At 38.9% G+C, this 14,394-nt stretch overlaps 1 protein-coding gene and 1 long non-coding RNA gene across 2 annotated transcripts; one reads left to right on the top strand and one right to left on the bottom strand.

Annotated features, from left to right (window-relative positions):
* The first annotated feature begins 1,485 nt into the window (after nt 1–1,485).
* LOC122884643 lies at nt 1,486–7,955 on the top strand. The gene is made up of 3 exons (XR_006379936.1): nt 1,486–1,864; nt 2,089–2,173; nt 4,012–7,955. It is a non-coding gene; the product is annotated as an uncharacterized LOC122884643 (long non-coding RNA).
* Nucleotides 5,927–13,914, bottom strand: chst3a (carbohydrate (chondroitin 6) sulfotransferase 3a). Its single transcript, XM_044214803.1, has 4 exons — nt 13,437–13,914; nt 11,412–11,572; nt 9,990–10,529; nt 5,927–9,074 (listed from the first exon to the last, which is right to left on the bottom strand). The coding sequence occupies exons 2-4, from the start codon at nt 11,489–11,491 to the stop codon at nt 8,378–8,380; spliced, it is 1,317 nt and encodes a 438-aa protein (XP_044070738.1). The 5' UTR covers nt 11,492–11,572; nt 13,437–13,914; the 3' UTR covers nt 5,927–8,377.
* Between the last annotated feature and the right edge of the window lie 480 nt (nt 13,915–14,394).

Here is a 14,394-nt window from a genome sequence, read left to right as displayed (position 1 = left end):
TTTATTGCACCCATGCAGTTTAGATGTTTGATGTTTTTGTCTTGATGCTGTTATGGGTTTGTCTAAAGTTTGGTTAGGGTTTACACCCTGGTCTGTACTGTATTTCTCATAGTTAGAACGATAAATAGACTTAAACTTAACAGCTCTTTATTTTTCAGGTTTAACAAAATAAAACTTTAAAACTGTATTGGAAATTTTAGTCATCATTATCTTAGTAATTTAATGAGTGAGTGCAACTGATAATCCAAATATTGTTTACTATTACGATTACAGGTTTTTTTTAGTACATCTAAGACAAAGAAAAGATGAAGAGAGGATGTTTTACTACAACACTATTAGTACACAGAGGCAGTGCCACAAAGTCGGCACAGCAAAAAACATACAGCGTTCTATGTTACAGCTGGAATGGAATAAAGAATAAAAGAACAAATACAACATATCCAGGACATTTACTCTTCAAATCGAGGCCCCTACACAATTTGCTGTGTAATGGGACCAGCATAAAAGCAGTGATTAAACAAAAACGGGGCTAGTTGGTAGTGAGCATTTGTGTGTTGTCACTCCACTCTCTGTCACAATGATGGAGTGTCTGTCTGACAGGTGCTGTGATTTCCCTGACCCCATTGTATTCAAACAACACAGGCTCCTCACACAGGAAGAGCAGAGGAAACAATAGTACAGGTAAGTCTGGAAGAATTTTCCCTCAAGGGCTGCCCACCTGACAGTTAAGAGGTGTGTGTGTGTGTGTGTGTCTTGATTCTAGTTATCTCAAAAATACTACTTTTAAATGTGCAGCTTTTAGTAATATGGACAGAAGAAAACTCGTCTAGTAATGTACTCTGTGGTTAAAAGTTCAAAGTTGACCCTCTTTCGCTCATTTCATCCCATGATAATTCTAACTTGTCTTTGTCTGTAATGCATGTGTTATATTGTACGATGTTCCCCATGAGGGATTGCTCTATACCGTCAAAGATTAGTAAGTAAGGGGACATGTGTGTTAAGTCCAGCCCTGCCTGCCTGTCATTATTTGTGGATTAGTGCTGGCCTGCACCCACTTTGATGTGGACATCTTTCACACTTCCGTCTCATTGAGCTCTAGGGACGCGGTGAAGGGAACAGAGGGACCAACAATGGATTGAACAGGAACAGGCATAAGCAGGAGTCATTTTCTGCTTTGTCTTGAGCTGCAGGAAAACTTCCTGTAATGAGGAAGATAAAACGTCACAACAATTACCGCTGCACATGTGAGCGATCACCTGAGAGAGGCCCCACACACATGCAAATGCACATATGCCCACATGCATATAGAACATACATATATGCATTTCTGTACGCTTGTGTGCACACACACACACGCACACATATACTATACACAGTCATATGTTCTCTGTACACACACACTCACACACACACACACACACACACACACACACACACACACACACACACACACACACACACACACACACACACACACACGACAGACTCTTGATGATCCTGTGGGGTCTACTGCCCTCTGCAGGACACACAGGAAATAAATGCAGCATATCACAGTATGGCACTATATTCTAGCTAACATTATTTATCCTGAAATTGTCACTGGAGGTAGCTACTACAACGGCATTATGTAAAAGTTTTGGGTTTTAGGTTTAAAACTTGTTTTTTTAGAGCTGATTCCTTTTTGGGGTGTTCCACACGTATGGCTGAGTGGAGCCACCTTACAGAGGCAAACACAAGGCCTCTTTCAGGCATAGCGGCTCCAGAGGCATATGAGGGCACTCAGTGTTCCACCCCAACCACAGGATTTATTTACCTTCCAGTGAGGGGCAGCCAGTAAGAGGAGATGGAGTGTGCTTTGAGAAAGGTAGGGGTCCAGTGTGTGTGTTTGCTTGAGGGGTGGAGAGCGGGATTGGAATAGCATAGTGATTGTGTGACACTGGATAGCTTAAGATAGAAAGAGGCTGTCATGATCCCAAAAAAAAAAAAAAACAAAAAAAAAAACAGCACAAAGCAGGCACACACCCAAAAAAATAAAACAAAAACATTCCATTTCAAGAAACCTGCATTTGTTTATCTTTCCAAAAACAGTTATTACCTGTCCAAATCACCAAGAAGACTGAGGTGGGACAGGGGATGTTTAAGGAAGGAGGAACATGGATGAGAGCCAGAAAAGGTGGGTTTCCTGTTTCTTTAGCCCTCTCCCTTCCCTTCCACAGCACAAGTAGAGTCATTGAATCTGTGTGTGCATACAAAGACACTGTGTGCATCTGTTGGTACAGTAGTTTTAATAGCATGACAGTCTAAACCAGTGTCACCCTTGGAGCAAGTGGTGCCAAATTGTACCTTAAACTATCTGGCCATGTTATAACTAAAGTGAGCTAGTCATCTATGTATAGTGTTACAGATAAACAAGCAGGTTACTATGCACTGATTCTTCTAATATGTGTAGGCCTACAGTACATCATACAGCACAAATCAAATTTTCATGTTTTCATATAGCCACAAAATGTTTGGTGTGTTTACAAAGACGATGAGCTAAAACAAAAATTATATATATATTATAATAATAATCATAATCAAGAAAAACTAATTGCAGGGTTCATCAGAATTTTGGGATCAAAAACTGAGCTCATGAGCCACAAAAAGGTCCATTGTGGTGTACAGCTTACTCTCCAGTTGTCTTTAATTATCACAGTTACATGTTATCCAAAAGGTTTCATTAGTATAGAGACCAGACTTACAAAAAATAATTCTTTATCTAGTTGTAACTAAAATTTGTAAAGTATTCAAGTTGTTTACTTGGTAAAACAGCATTATCTGAAACAACATTTCACCTCTTCTGCCTTCTTCAAGATAAAAACACAAACCATCTGGGTGACATATATAGAGTATAGGGCAGGTGAGTCAAATCAGTGAGCTCAAGGGCAAGCAACATGATCATAGAAACAGAGTCCATAGAGAGGAGGGCCTCCAGTTTTAATATGGCCTCATTCTAGAAGACAGTAAACACAGAGAGTAGAGAGTAAGAAAAATAAAACATTTGGATGCACAAATTTAAATTAAGCAATAATTCTACAGAATAATACAAAAATGGAGCCAATCACACATACAATATTCAAGCTTAAATAAAGAAAGAGCAAATATCTGCCAAGTAAATATGTAAATTTGAATAACTGTACTAAACCTATGCAATAACTTTAGAACATTTTATTGACGCTATACATTGTTCAGTTATCCGAACACTCCACTCCACACACTTTCTGAGTGTCTATTTTCTTTTTGTCTTATCAACAAAAGTAATCAAATAAATAATTAAACAAACATTTTGACAAAAAGGAAAAAAAGGATTTTCAGACAGACAATGTTTGAAGCGATTACATCTGTATGTGTGATTGCATTGAGCAGACCATTACATCTATAATTGCCATCTGGTACTCGAGCAGGCAAACATTATGAAGATTCAACCTGAGGAACCAAGACAGAGCTGAATATATCTGGAAGCTTAGGTTGAGGAGAGAAGACATCTAAGGGAGATTCAGAAAAAAAAGGCATTTATCAGACTGAAGTATGTGTCAGTGTTATGTCTTACTTCAAATGTTTGGAGTATTTTGTCGTAAGGCCAATAGAATAAATACTTTTTTGTCTTTGAGAAAGATTTTCTCCACAGTGCCAATAATCTGTGAATTTGAGTAGCCCCTTTGTCTAAGATAGCATTTCTGTGACATTACGATTAAATTCAGCTATTAAAAACATGGATGCATTTCTTGTACAGTAGACTTATATTTTCTATTTATATTTATGCACCTAAATGTTTTTCTTTTTCTGTATGTTTTTCTCTGTTAGATTCTGTACTGCTTTACTTTAATGTATGCATCCAGAAGTTTTCACTTTACTCTGTGAAATTGACCTCATTAGTATAAATTTACTTTACTAAAATTTACTTTAAATTTACTTTACTGTGATCTTCTTGATTTTTACTCTGTGACTTTCTATTGTATTGCTGGTTCCTAGAACGAGGACATGTGGATGTTGGGAGACCGCTATGAACAACCTCTCTATGGACTCTATTTCTACGTTTATGTTAATGCCCTGTAAGCTCATTGATTTCAATCACCTGTCCTAAACACTCAAATTAAAAGATTGCATCTGTGTTATGTGTGGCTCTCCCTCCTCTGATGTCTTCCTGTGAGCCAACACCTCACTAAAATATGTGCGTGTTTCCCTTTAGCTCTGCACCAACACATAAACACAACTCATTATGCCAAGTAGGAAGTTTGAATCCACATATATACAATTCCATGTCCATGTTTTGTTTTCCTTTTTTGAATGAAGATGTGGTATATTATTTTTAGAGCTCCTTTTCTTGGACCCCACTGAGGAAAAATCATGAAATCAGTAAAAACACAAGATGCTGAGTACCAAGTTATGAACAGCCCAGTTCCCGTGTCCACAGATTTGAATGCTGCTTGTTTGTATTTTTTCAGTTGAAATCTATCATGTGACTGTATGTGATGGGGTAGGCCCAGTTCCTGGGTCAATAACAGCAAGGTCATGGGTCAGAGGAATCAGTTCATTGTAAACAGTCAATGTTTTTCACAAAAGAATTGTATCCTCAGGGCCAAACATGTTCAAACATTTGCTAGCTTAAAACATCCACAAACCCTTTTAAACTGTTTAAACCTCTACTGTTTTTATAAGCTTGCTTGTCTTCCTCTTATATTTTGGTGCATTGTTACTTTTTGCGACAACTTACCTCCATCATGTGTCAGTATACGTGAAACTGTTAGGGGGATGGGGCTACTGTGTATAAGTTTAGTTTTCAGTGTATGTAATTCGGCTTATTGGCACAACTGATGACTGACCTAAATATCTCTCACAGTCTCATTTTGTACTCTGTTCTTGCACCCACAAATAGTGTGCATGTGCATCATTGTGCATGTGCTAGTAAAACACATTTAAAAAACCTCTGGGATCCACTTATCAAACTCACTGCTCTACAGCAGCAGTAGTGGTTAAAAACGACACCTTAAGGAAACTTGAGATTGGGCCAGTCCTGGCTCTTCAGTGGCTTATCACCAAGACTTTTCCTCTTTTGCAGGATGGAAACATCTGTTACGTTGCTGTGGGAATATTGAGCATCAGGGAAACAATGTAGGGTAGAATCAGCTTGACCAACAGCTGTTGAACTCTAAAGTGCTTTCTCTCAGCCGTAGAGTGAAACAGACTGAAATAATGCAGACTTGAATGGGCTCCCTGTTTCTGCCTTTTTTCTCTAGTTATTCCCACTCAGCCTTTTAGGGATCCTTGGCAACAGCATGTATTTAGATGTGGAGCAAGACTGAGAGAATGCAACTCCGTAAACAATTCCACATTAATCCATTTTATCCATGTCGTTCTCAGCCTCTATGCATACAAATGCTTAAAAAAATACACTGATAAGAAAGCAGAAATATTTGTTGTGGAATTAATGGAGGGGGAATATGCCAAAGTAGTGACTGTGTGTGCAGATTTATCTGGAATCAGGTTTTTCTGCTGAAAAGTCTTTAAAAGGAAATGCAGAGATCAAGGACCACAAAGAAATACACGTCTTCTCTCTTGGCAGTGCCAGAAACACTTTCTCTCTAGAACCGTTCCACTTCCTCTGCTGGGCAGTTGATGGGATTTCATACTGTTGGGAAAACTTGAGGAATTAATATTACCAGTGTATTTTGGCACACTGTAACGTGTTACATGTAAAATAGCATTTAAACATTAAAAGAAAATACTGACAGCTTCATAGCTTCAAAGCACAACAAAATAATAATTTTAATTATAATTTCAATAGAAGAAACTAACATTTACATCTGTGTGATACATTTCTAGTTGCTTAAGCATAACCTGTGCTTTGGCCCTTGGTTTCTTCTTCAAGAATAACCAGAATGCGATGGTAAAGAAGAAAGTTTTAATAGTAAACACTGACAGCAAGTCAAGAAACAGGGAACTATGAACCTATCAAACTCTTACCCACTGCCTCAATGAGAGTTAAAAGTGATTTTCCTCTATAACCTCTTTAGTCTTAAAAACTCTGAAGTGTGTTTCACCACAGAGAACAGCAGCTGTACTCAGCTTGAATTCATCTGTTTCAATGGCTACCTTAGGTGACAAGTTTTCACACCACAAAGTATCAAAACATGCAAAGGAATTTCTCGAACTGCTCCTGCAGCATAATCAATTTCTCCACTGTCCACCTGCATGTTAAATTTATTCCAAGCACTAATTGTTTCGCTAAAATATGGCTAAATACAGTACTTTCAGTAGAATTTTGAAAAGGGCGATGGCTTGACACAAAAGCACTGCATTTATTTTAATGAAATGAACAGACTGAGTATTGATAGACAGGGTTTCTGTTGACCAGAGCTGTAGACTTGTACTCAAAGTCAGATTTAAGTCACAAAAATTAGGACTTGACTCATGACTTGCAAGCAAAATATTAATGCCTCAGGTCCAACTTTGCATCACCACACGGTGTGAATATTTAATTATTAAGCTTATGCAATGAAAGGACTTGGTCTCAGCTATGCAAAAATCACTATTAACAGAGCTTTGGAAGAAGAATTTTCAAATACCATGGCATTTTAAAAGTCAGCATTGAGAGACCTGAAAGCCTTGTAACTAACTTACTGATGTTGAGACTGAACTTTTCCTCAAGGAACTGAGACTTTACTTTACAAAAGACTTTTAAAAAAGGCACTGCTTTTGATGTTTTGATACTTTTTTTCCACCATGAAAACGTTTAATTAAAGGTTTATGAATTAACCTATGTAGGTTGAAACACCAGATTTTTACAGTTTTTACCGTCGAACATATATCTTTATGACAGATTACATAACTGCAAAACTATATTGCTCCAAAATGATTATTGCTACTCTGGCTATCTGGGTGCATACACTGACTACACCCATTCTTTCAGGTGCAACTGGTATTTCACAGTATTCCTCTTGGCTTAAACACTTCAGTAGTGAGTCTGGGCAGCTCAAGGCCTGCGAGTTGTAATGTATTCATATTTATGTTTTAAACACTAACTTAGTATAAGCCCACTACTATATGTACCTCTAATGTATATCCCATTCCATGAGCAGTGCAACAGTTTCAGCGGTGCCTCAGCCAAGCTGAACACAATGCTGCCATTGAACTAGAGTAACAGTGGATACATTTATATACCATCAAGAGTGACAGTTAACGCAGCAGCACCTGGGTTTCACTTAAAAGTGATAGGCCATATTAATGCAGTTACATACGTACATCTTATATATCAGTTGTCACCAAAATCATCAACATACACAAATCTCACAACTAATACCTTTAAAAGGGCAAGGTCTTAATATTTCTGGTGATTTTATTTATCTGAGTTGGGAAGTGATTAAAACAACTCCTTTGCACAAGCATTTTGTTTGTGTGTCCATGAACACATCTGTCTGAAATCAATGTATCAGCTCTGACTCTGGCAGCCCTGGGAAATACATTACTACAACACTTGTATGTTGAAGACACATGTAGGTATCTGAAGCAAGATATAATTCTTCTATAGCGTGACACCGCTCATTTTATATAACCAAATGAAGATTATATATCCATCTTAATTGGCCTCTTTTTTAAGGTATATTGTAGTGACGCCTAAATTACATTACAAGAGAATTGCTTTAAAAATGGCTTTTGGCTAAATACATCAAAGATCATTCTGTATTTTCACACTGTGTGCTTTTGGGAAGATATGAATAAGCCACGAAATGCAATCCCAGATTCACTTCACCTGAGTCAGATATGTAAAGCCCTATGAAATCACATCAGGTTTAATCTAAAGTGATTCTATAAGTTGTCTAAGTCTAGTGCAGATCTATCAAACTACAAACCAGGTTGAACTAGGCAGAATTAAGCACTGGCCTTATAAACCCTATGAACAGAAACATCCTCTCTTTCAAACACACACACAAACAAAACACACACGACTTTCACTGTAATTTATCCCTGAAAATCTAAACACGATCAACTATTGATAAAATCTTTCATAATAATCTCTTACAAGTTAGGCTTGACATCTATGCATATTCCATTTTAAATGAAATACAGAGCGTGACGTAAAGCTTAAGTACCAGGCTTCTCAGTGGACACAGTATGCAAATAAATACTTCTTTTTATCAAGTGGCTCTTCATTGTTACAATGAGGCACATCACTGGTGAGTATGAATATTATTGTATGGCCCAAATCTTCCTGTCACCAGTAAAACATTGTGTCTTTCATGGCACCTTTGCTTACTAGTTTCGGTCTGTGCAATAATGGTTTCTTCTGGGTCCGCTCCATCGTGTGCGGTGTTTTGCAGATTCACATCTACATTTTTGATTAATGAAATAGTTTCTCCTCAAGCAAACTGATGGACTTATTGATCAGTGTCTTTTCATCATCCACAAATCTGTACCCAAACAGCTTCATGGTGGGTCCACACACTCTCTGCACTACCTGAGCCAGTGTAAAGGGAATGCTAAATCTCCATTTGTCTGCCTGTTCTGATGAGTTCTTCTGGGTGGAGTAAATCCCGCTAGCTTCCTGTGTGGTCTGGGTGTTCCTCAGAATCCACTCCCTAGCTTGGGGGCTAAACGGTATCCCTGTGAACCTGTACATCTCCTCCGCCTTCTGCATGGGGTAGCGTGCAATATCCTCATAACGCACCAACATGTAGCGGCTCCTCAGCCAGCGGGGTTGGCTCAGCCCCACCTCTGCAGACATCCTAATTTGGTCACAGTTTCCTTTGAGCCTCTTCACCTCCTCGTCATCTTCAGGCACCTGGCCGTCCTGCGCCCAGGCCTTCCACGTGTGGTACTTTGAAGAGAAAGCCACCATGCGGGATGCTAAGATGGCCCGTGGATCTCGGACTAGGTGGATCACTCGCACATCCAGGTGAGGGTCCTCTACCAAAGGCTGCAATGTGTCCAGCTGGCGCACACGGACAGTCTTAATGGCATGGTGCTGCTTGGAAAGGCAGGATTCAGATGCAAGGGTCAAGTTCAGCGGCCCACAGCGACGAGTCTTACAGTGATACCTAAAAGAAGAGTGGTATTATATGATAAATACCTTTCATAGGGTTGCAAAGTGGGAGGAGTTATTTCAGGCTTCTAAGATTCCTGAAGTAAATGTCTTGTATGGGCATGAAACTCTCTTGGCTGAATCATCAGTACAAAGGATGAGCAAATGCCTGGTTCTTTCAAATAAGATCAGATAAAAACTTAAGGGGTGAAGTCAACTATGACTCCCATTTCGGTAAGAAACATCCAATCACCATGCTTAAAATTTTGTTGCGTATAGGGTTGCAACTAACTTATTTTCATTAATCATTAATCTGACAATTGTTTTCTGGATTAATCTATTAAATGTCTGGTCTATAAAATGTCAGAAAACAGAGAAATGCCCATCACAATTTTCAAAATCCTAAGGTGATGTCTCAAATGTCTTGTTTTGCTAAACATTACAAGCTAAATGTACATGAAATTACTTTGTAGAAGCTTATTTGAATTCTGAGTCAATGTTAGATGAATTCAGCAACTATGGTGCAATGTTTTGTTCCCAGTTAGTTCTGAATGTGCTACAGCTCTGCAATGTAGGCTGAGGCTAACGGGTATCATACATAGTTTTTAGAGCAATTCACTGTACCAAAAGTAAAAAATGTACTTCTCAGAAACTAAGTTGATATAATTAAAACTGATGGCTATAACATAAACCAATAGTATCGTTAAATTATCCAGGAGACTTCTGTCTTCCTATGTTAAAGAACATTGAGGATATCATCATTAAAAGAAAACTTTCAGAGGGGAGCTTATAGTGGTAAACAATACTGCCAGAACCAGCAGCCCCTCCCTCTTTGCAACTGTATCACAGTTCAGTTTTACTTCCTTTTTCAGATTCGACCAACACTGTAAGCTTGATCAATAATAGTGAGTATCAAGAGAATTTACAGTACCTCTCAAAAACATCTTTGATTACAGGAGAGCAGACAGATTCTTCACAGAGCGATAAACTAGACTCTCTGCGGAAAAGAGCCGGGGTGACGTGGTCCTGAGGTGGGGGAGAGATGAACTTCTCAAGAGGAGAGAAATCACACAGGAAGAGCCCCTGGAGTACATCCCGGTAGATTCCTGCCAACACTGTCCCGTTGTTTGCCTCTGCAGCCATGGTCAACATGCGCTCCACATGCCACAAAGGCTCAAACAGGTAGAACATGTTCTCGCCGTGCTGGTTGAAAAATTCCCCCACAAATGAGGAACCTGTTCGTGTGGTGGCCAAGAGTAATATGTGCTTACGGCCGCCACTGTAGCTGTACGTGCCTAATTCATCTAGTTTTTCCTCCTCTTGCTCCTCAGAGAGACTGGAGTAATTCCTTTTTGTACCAGTGAGTTGAGAGAGCACCATCAGGGAGCCATTTTGTGTTGTGCTGCTATAATCCAGTGGAGTCTGTGGAGTCTGCTGTGGAGTCTGCCTCTGGATCAGCTTATCAGAGACCCTGATGAGATACAGAGGCTTGATTAAAAAATAACAATTAACAACAGATGAAGCAGTATAACCACCCAAGATAGCACTTATATTTTACATTTAGCTGACACTTTTAGGTGGAGCTAATGTTAGACGAAACGACAGATCCAGAGGATCACGGCCAGTCTGAAATCCTTTCAAGGAATAGTTTGGCTTATTCGCTTTCTTGCCGAGAGTTAGATGACAAGATCGATACCACACACGTCTGTGAGTTTTATACAAAGCTACAGCCAGCTGTCGGTTAGCTTAGCTTAGCATAAAGGGGGAGCAGTTAGCCTGGCTCTGTACAAAGGTAACAAAATCCACTGCTGGCGTCTAAGTAATAGTCAGGCACAAAACCCCGTAAAATCACAACTTTGTTACATTTCAGTCTTTGAATGGCTTAAACACGGAAGATATAATCTAAAAATGTTCATCAGTGAGCCTTAGGGTTGCCAGTAGGCTGATTTTATAACCTTTGGACAGAGGCAGGCTAGCTACTTCCCCTGATTCCAGTTTTTATGCTACGATAAGCTATCCAGCTGCTGGCTGTATTCATATTTAGGGTACAGATGTGAGAGTGGTTTAATAATAAGTGTATTTACCAAAATGTTATTGCTCTAAAGTTACAAAACAGTCTCTAGCCACTAGGATACAATTCCACCCAATCTGCTGAACACCACCAATATATTTTCATCAGTAAGCCAAGATGAAAGCTAGTTGGACGATACAAAAGCTCTGGCTCGAGTTTATGTGAAAGAGACAGGAGTTTGAGCTACAATTCCCCTATAAGTAATAACTCCATACCGAAGGATTAAAGTTCTTATGACTTACTGCATTTTCTTCAGCAAAGTCAAGATTGTTCTTCTCTTACCTTGATAGGATGTTGCTTTCCTTTTCGATGATGACCAGGGCCACGATACAGATGAAGACAATTGCATATTTGGTCTTCATTCTTGAGTGCTGGCTTTGTTGTTTCTAGAGTCTAGTCTGTGTGTTGGTCATAGCTTGTCATGCAGAGGCTAAAGCTTCATTCTGCAGTAAGAAAGGTACTCCAGTAAAGACAATAAAAACCAGAGTATGCAAAGTAGAAAACAATATATCATAATCCTGGTGCATTTAGTCAGGGCGACACGGCCGCGACTGTGTGATTTCAACACCCCAGTCTCTTTAACATGATGCCACTTTCAAAACTCAAGAAGAGTGTCTATGGAAGTGTATACGGGACTATATTCAAATGATAATGTAAACTCGAAAATGAAAATTTAATTCCACAATAGCATTATCATTTTCCACATATGTATGTGTTATCTGAGTAAAAATGAAAATGAAAATGCAATAATCCAATTTTCATCTTCACATACTTATGGGCGTTCTATGACTATATTAAAATAAAAATAGAAAAGCTGTTTGACATTTAATTTTCAAAGTGGTAACCCGCTGTAGAGTGGACAATATTTAAATGTTAATTAAAATTTGAAAATGACATATAAGCAATGTAAACTGGTTTTCCATTTATGCAAGCAATATTTAAGCCAAAATGAAAATGAAAACTGCATTTGACATTTCATTTTCAAAGACTTAAGACAACATTCAAATGCAATAAGCAAAACAGCGCCCCCAGTCTTGGAAATTATACATTTACATTTCACCATGCTCTTTTGGTGTCTAAATAAACCCACATTTATGTAGCCAGACCAGCACACACTGGTGTCACATTGCTATTCTAAAAGACTTTTGAACAAATGAACTATTTTGACATCGATTTTCATTTGAAATTATTCAGTACAACACATTTCTTAATTCTGAATAAATTGTCTAGGGACTCTTTTTTAATATTACTGAAAAAGAAATGTAGACTATGCACGCCTCCCCACATACACACATGCCATTTGGACCTGTCAAGAGAGTGAATAATTTCTACAAAGCATATCATTAAGGAGTGATTGTGTGCTCTGTAAGTAAATATCACCCAATTATCTGAGCTTAATACGCCATAGCCGTCAAACTGTCAGGCTGAAGCACTTGAGCTGAGCACTTTTACATATTCAAGAGTCACTGGAGCGTTTGGCAAATCTGACTCTCTGCTCAAGCAGAAACACACATCACTCTGTTTATCATCTCACTACAAATTACATTAATGGCTGCTTTCAAAGCCTTGATGCAGCATCTCATGGAGACGCTGAAAGCTAAATTCCCACTGAAAGCTCCGCTGTTCACCCAGGGGTATTTGTGTAAACAATTAACTGTTATAGAGAAATACTGAAAACCATTATAATTTGTGTAGGTGTTGTTTATCATTTCCATGTGATTGAGTGATTTTAGTTTGGATGTCATACTATTTGCCATTTGGAAATAAAGAAAACTACCCCTCTGTGTGTGTGTGGTGCCCATTTAATACTATAGCAGTCATTTAGGGGGAGGGGACTTTCAATTCAGGAGCGTTTCCAACACCCCCACTGTTCCAGAATGAATACAGACTAATGAATACTTCTGCATACTATTAATGCCTGATGCCCTGAGATGAGGGCATGATGCTTTCAAATATCCAAAATTAAACCTGTAAAAATAGTTATATGAGCAAGTCGCATCTATGATAGAAAGAATTATTGATTATAGTTGACTGCATGGCATACACAGCCTCCATATTTGCACAATCATCATTTATACCTGCATCATATGAGGAAACACCCATACATCACTCACGTATCGTTTGACAGCGGTGGAAATAGCGTTAGACTTTATCATTATTCATCGTGTACAGCGTTTAAGCGCATGGCAGCAGGATGTTTACAAGCTCTACCGTGCGCCGGTGGACCAGGGTTGTTTTTTTAAAGAGTCATTTCCTGCCACAATACATAAGATGTGGAGGTGTTTACGTATAACGGCTGTTACAAACCTTTAGCTGGTCTCTCTCTGCAGTCGAGCAAAACGTCCCCGATCTTGTTAGAAAACAGTATCGTCCCTTGGTAGCATCTTACGGCATTGTCTCGGACAAGGACACACTGCTTCATTGTATCCTCGGACGCGGGCTCCTCTCCTCTGCCAGATGAATGAGAGGCAGCGCGGAGGCACAGACGTCGTGAAAGAACATCGACATTAAGGAGAGCGAAACAGACGACAAGCGAGATGTTTGTTTTTTAAATCTTGATTCAATATTAAGTTAAAAAAAATAGCGCTGTGTCACAGGTGTAGCCTATTTGTAGAGTTTCCCGACACCCGGCAGACAGAAGCACTAACTTGCCAGAAAATTTGTTTTGTGTTAAAATATCATCGCTTCTAAACTTTTCCTCTAACTTTCCCCATGTGCTGAACCTCACTGCACGGGCGTACTGACTGTAGCCACGCTTCACGTCACCGCTCCCCATGCGTGGGACATCCTGTGCAGGGGAGGTCACGTGATCCCCAAACACCCTGCAATTTTGTATAAAGACCCTGTTTGAGGAAGCGCCTCCTGAATATGTCCATGCCATGCCACTTTGTACACTGCATCTTTTTTTTAAACAAGCATTTAATTGTATGTTGTGAATGCTGTAACCTAAACAGCCAATACGCTGTTTATTTAGGAAGTAAGATAAAATTAGATAAAATAAGGTTTTCCATGCAAGGAAATTGAAGCACATGAAGTCAAATAATCTGCCTCAGACATCATTCAACATCTTCAGAGCAACACAGTTTAGCATGTACTGTACACATTTTCATCTTATTAAAAACTCCTTTAACATGGGCTAGTTTTGTTAGGAAGACATGAATAAACAGAACACAACAAAACATACAACATACATACATTGAGATAATTAAGACATAAGACCAAAATAGAGGGGGTTTTAAAAATTGGAAATAAATGCAAGTATTGG

Source organism: Siniperca chuatsi, linkage group LG11 (genome assembly GCF_020085105.1).
Source record: "Siniperca chuatsi isolate FFG_IHB_CAS linkage group LG11, ASM2008510v1, whole genome shotgun sequence".
In the NCBI taxonomy this organism is placed as follows: domain Eukaryota; kingdom Metazoa; phylum Chordata; class Actinopteri; order Centrarchiformes; family Sinipercidae; genus Siniperca; species Siniperca chuatsi.
Note: the sequence above shows the minus strand (reverse complement) of the source record. Positions and strands in the feature narration are given on the sequence as shown.

Excerpts from the sequence above, each read along its gene's own strand:
- chst3a (XM_044214803.1), bottom strand. The coding sequence starts at position 11,491 with ATGAAGACCAAATATGCAATTGTCTTCATCTGTATCGTGGCCCTGGTC. Across the intron at positions 10,530-11,411 it reads GAAAGCAACATCCTATCAAG|GGTCTCTGATAAGCTGATCC; the intron begins GTAAGAGAAGAA and ends GTATCTCATCAG. Across the intron at positions 9,075-9,989 it reads ATCAAAGATGTTTTTGAGAG|GTATCACTGTAAGACTCGTC; the intron begins GTACTGTAAATT and ends CTCTTCTTTTAG.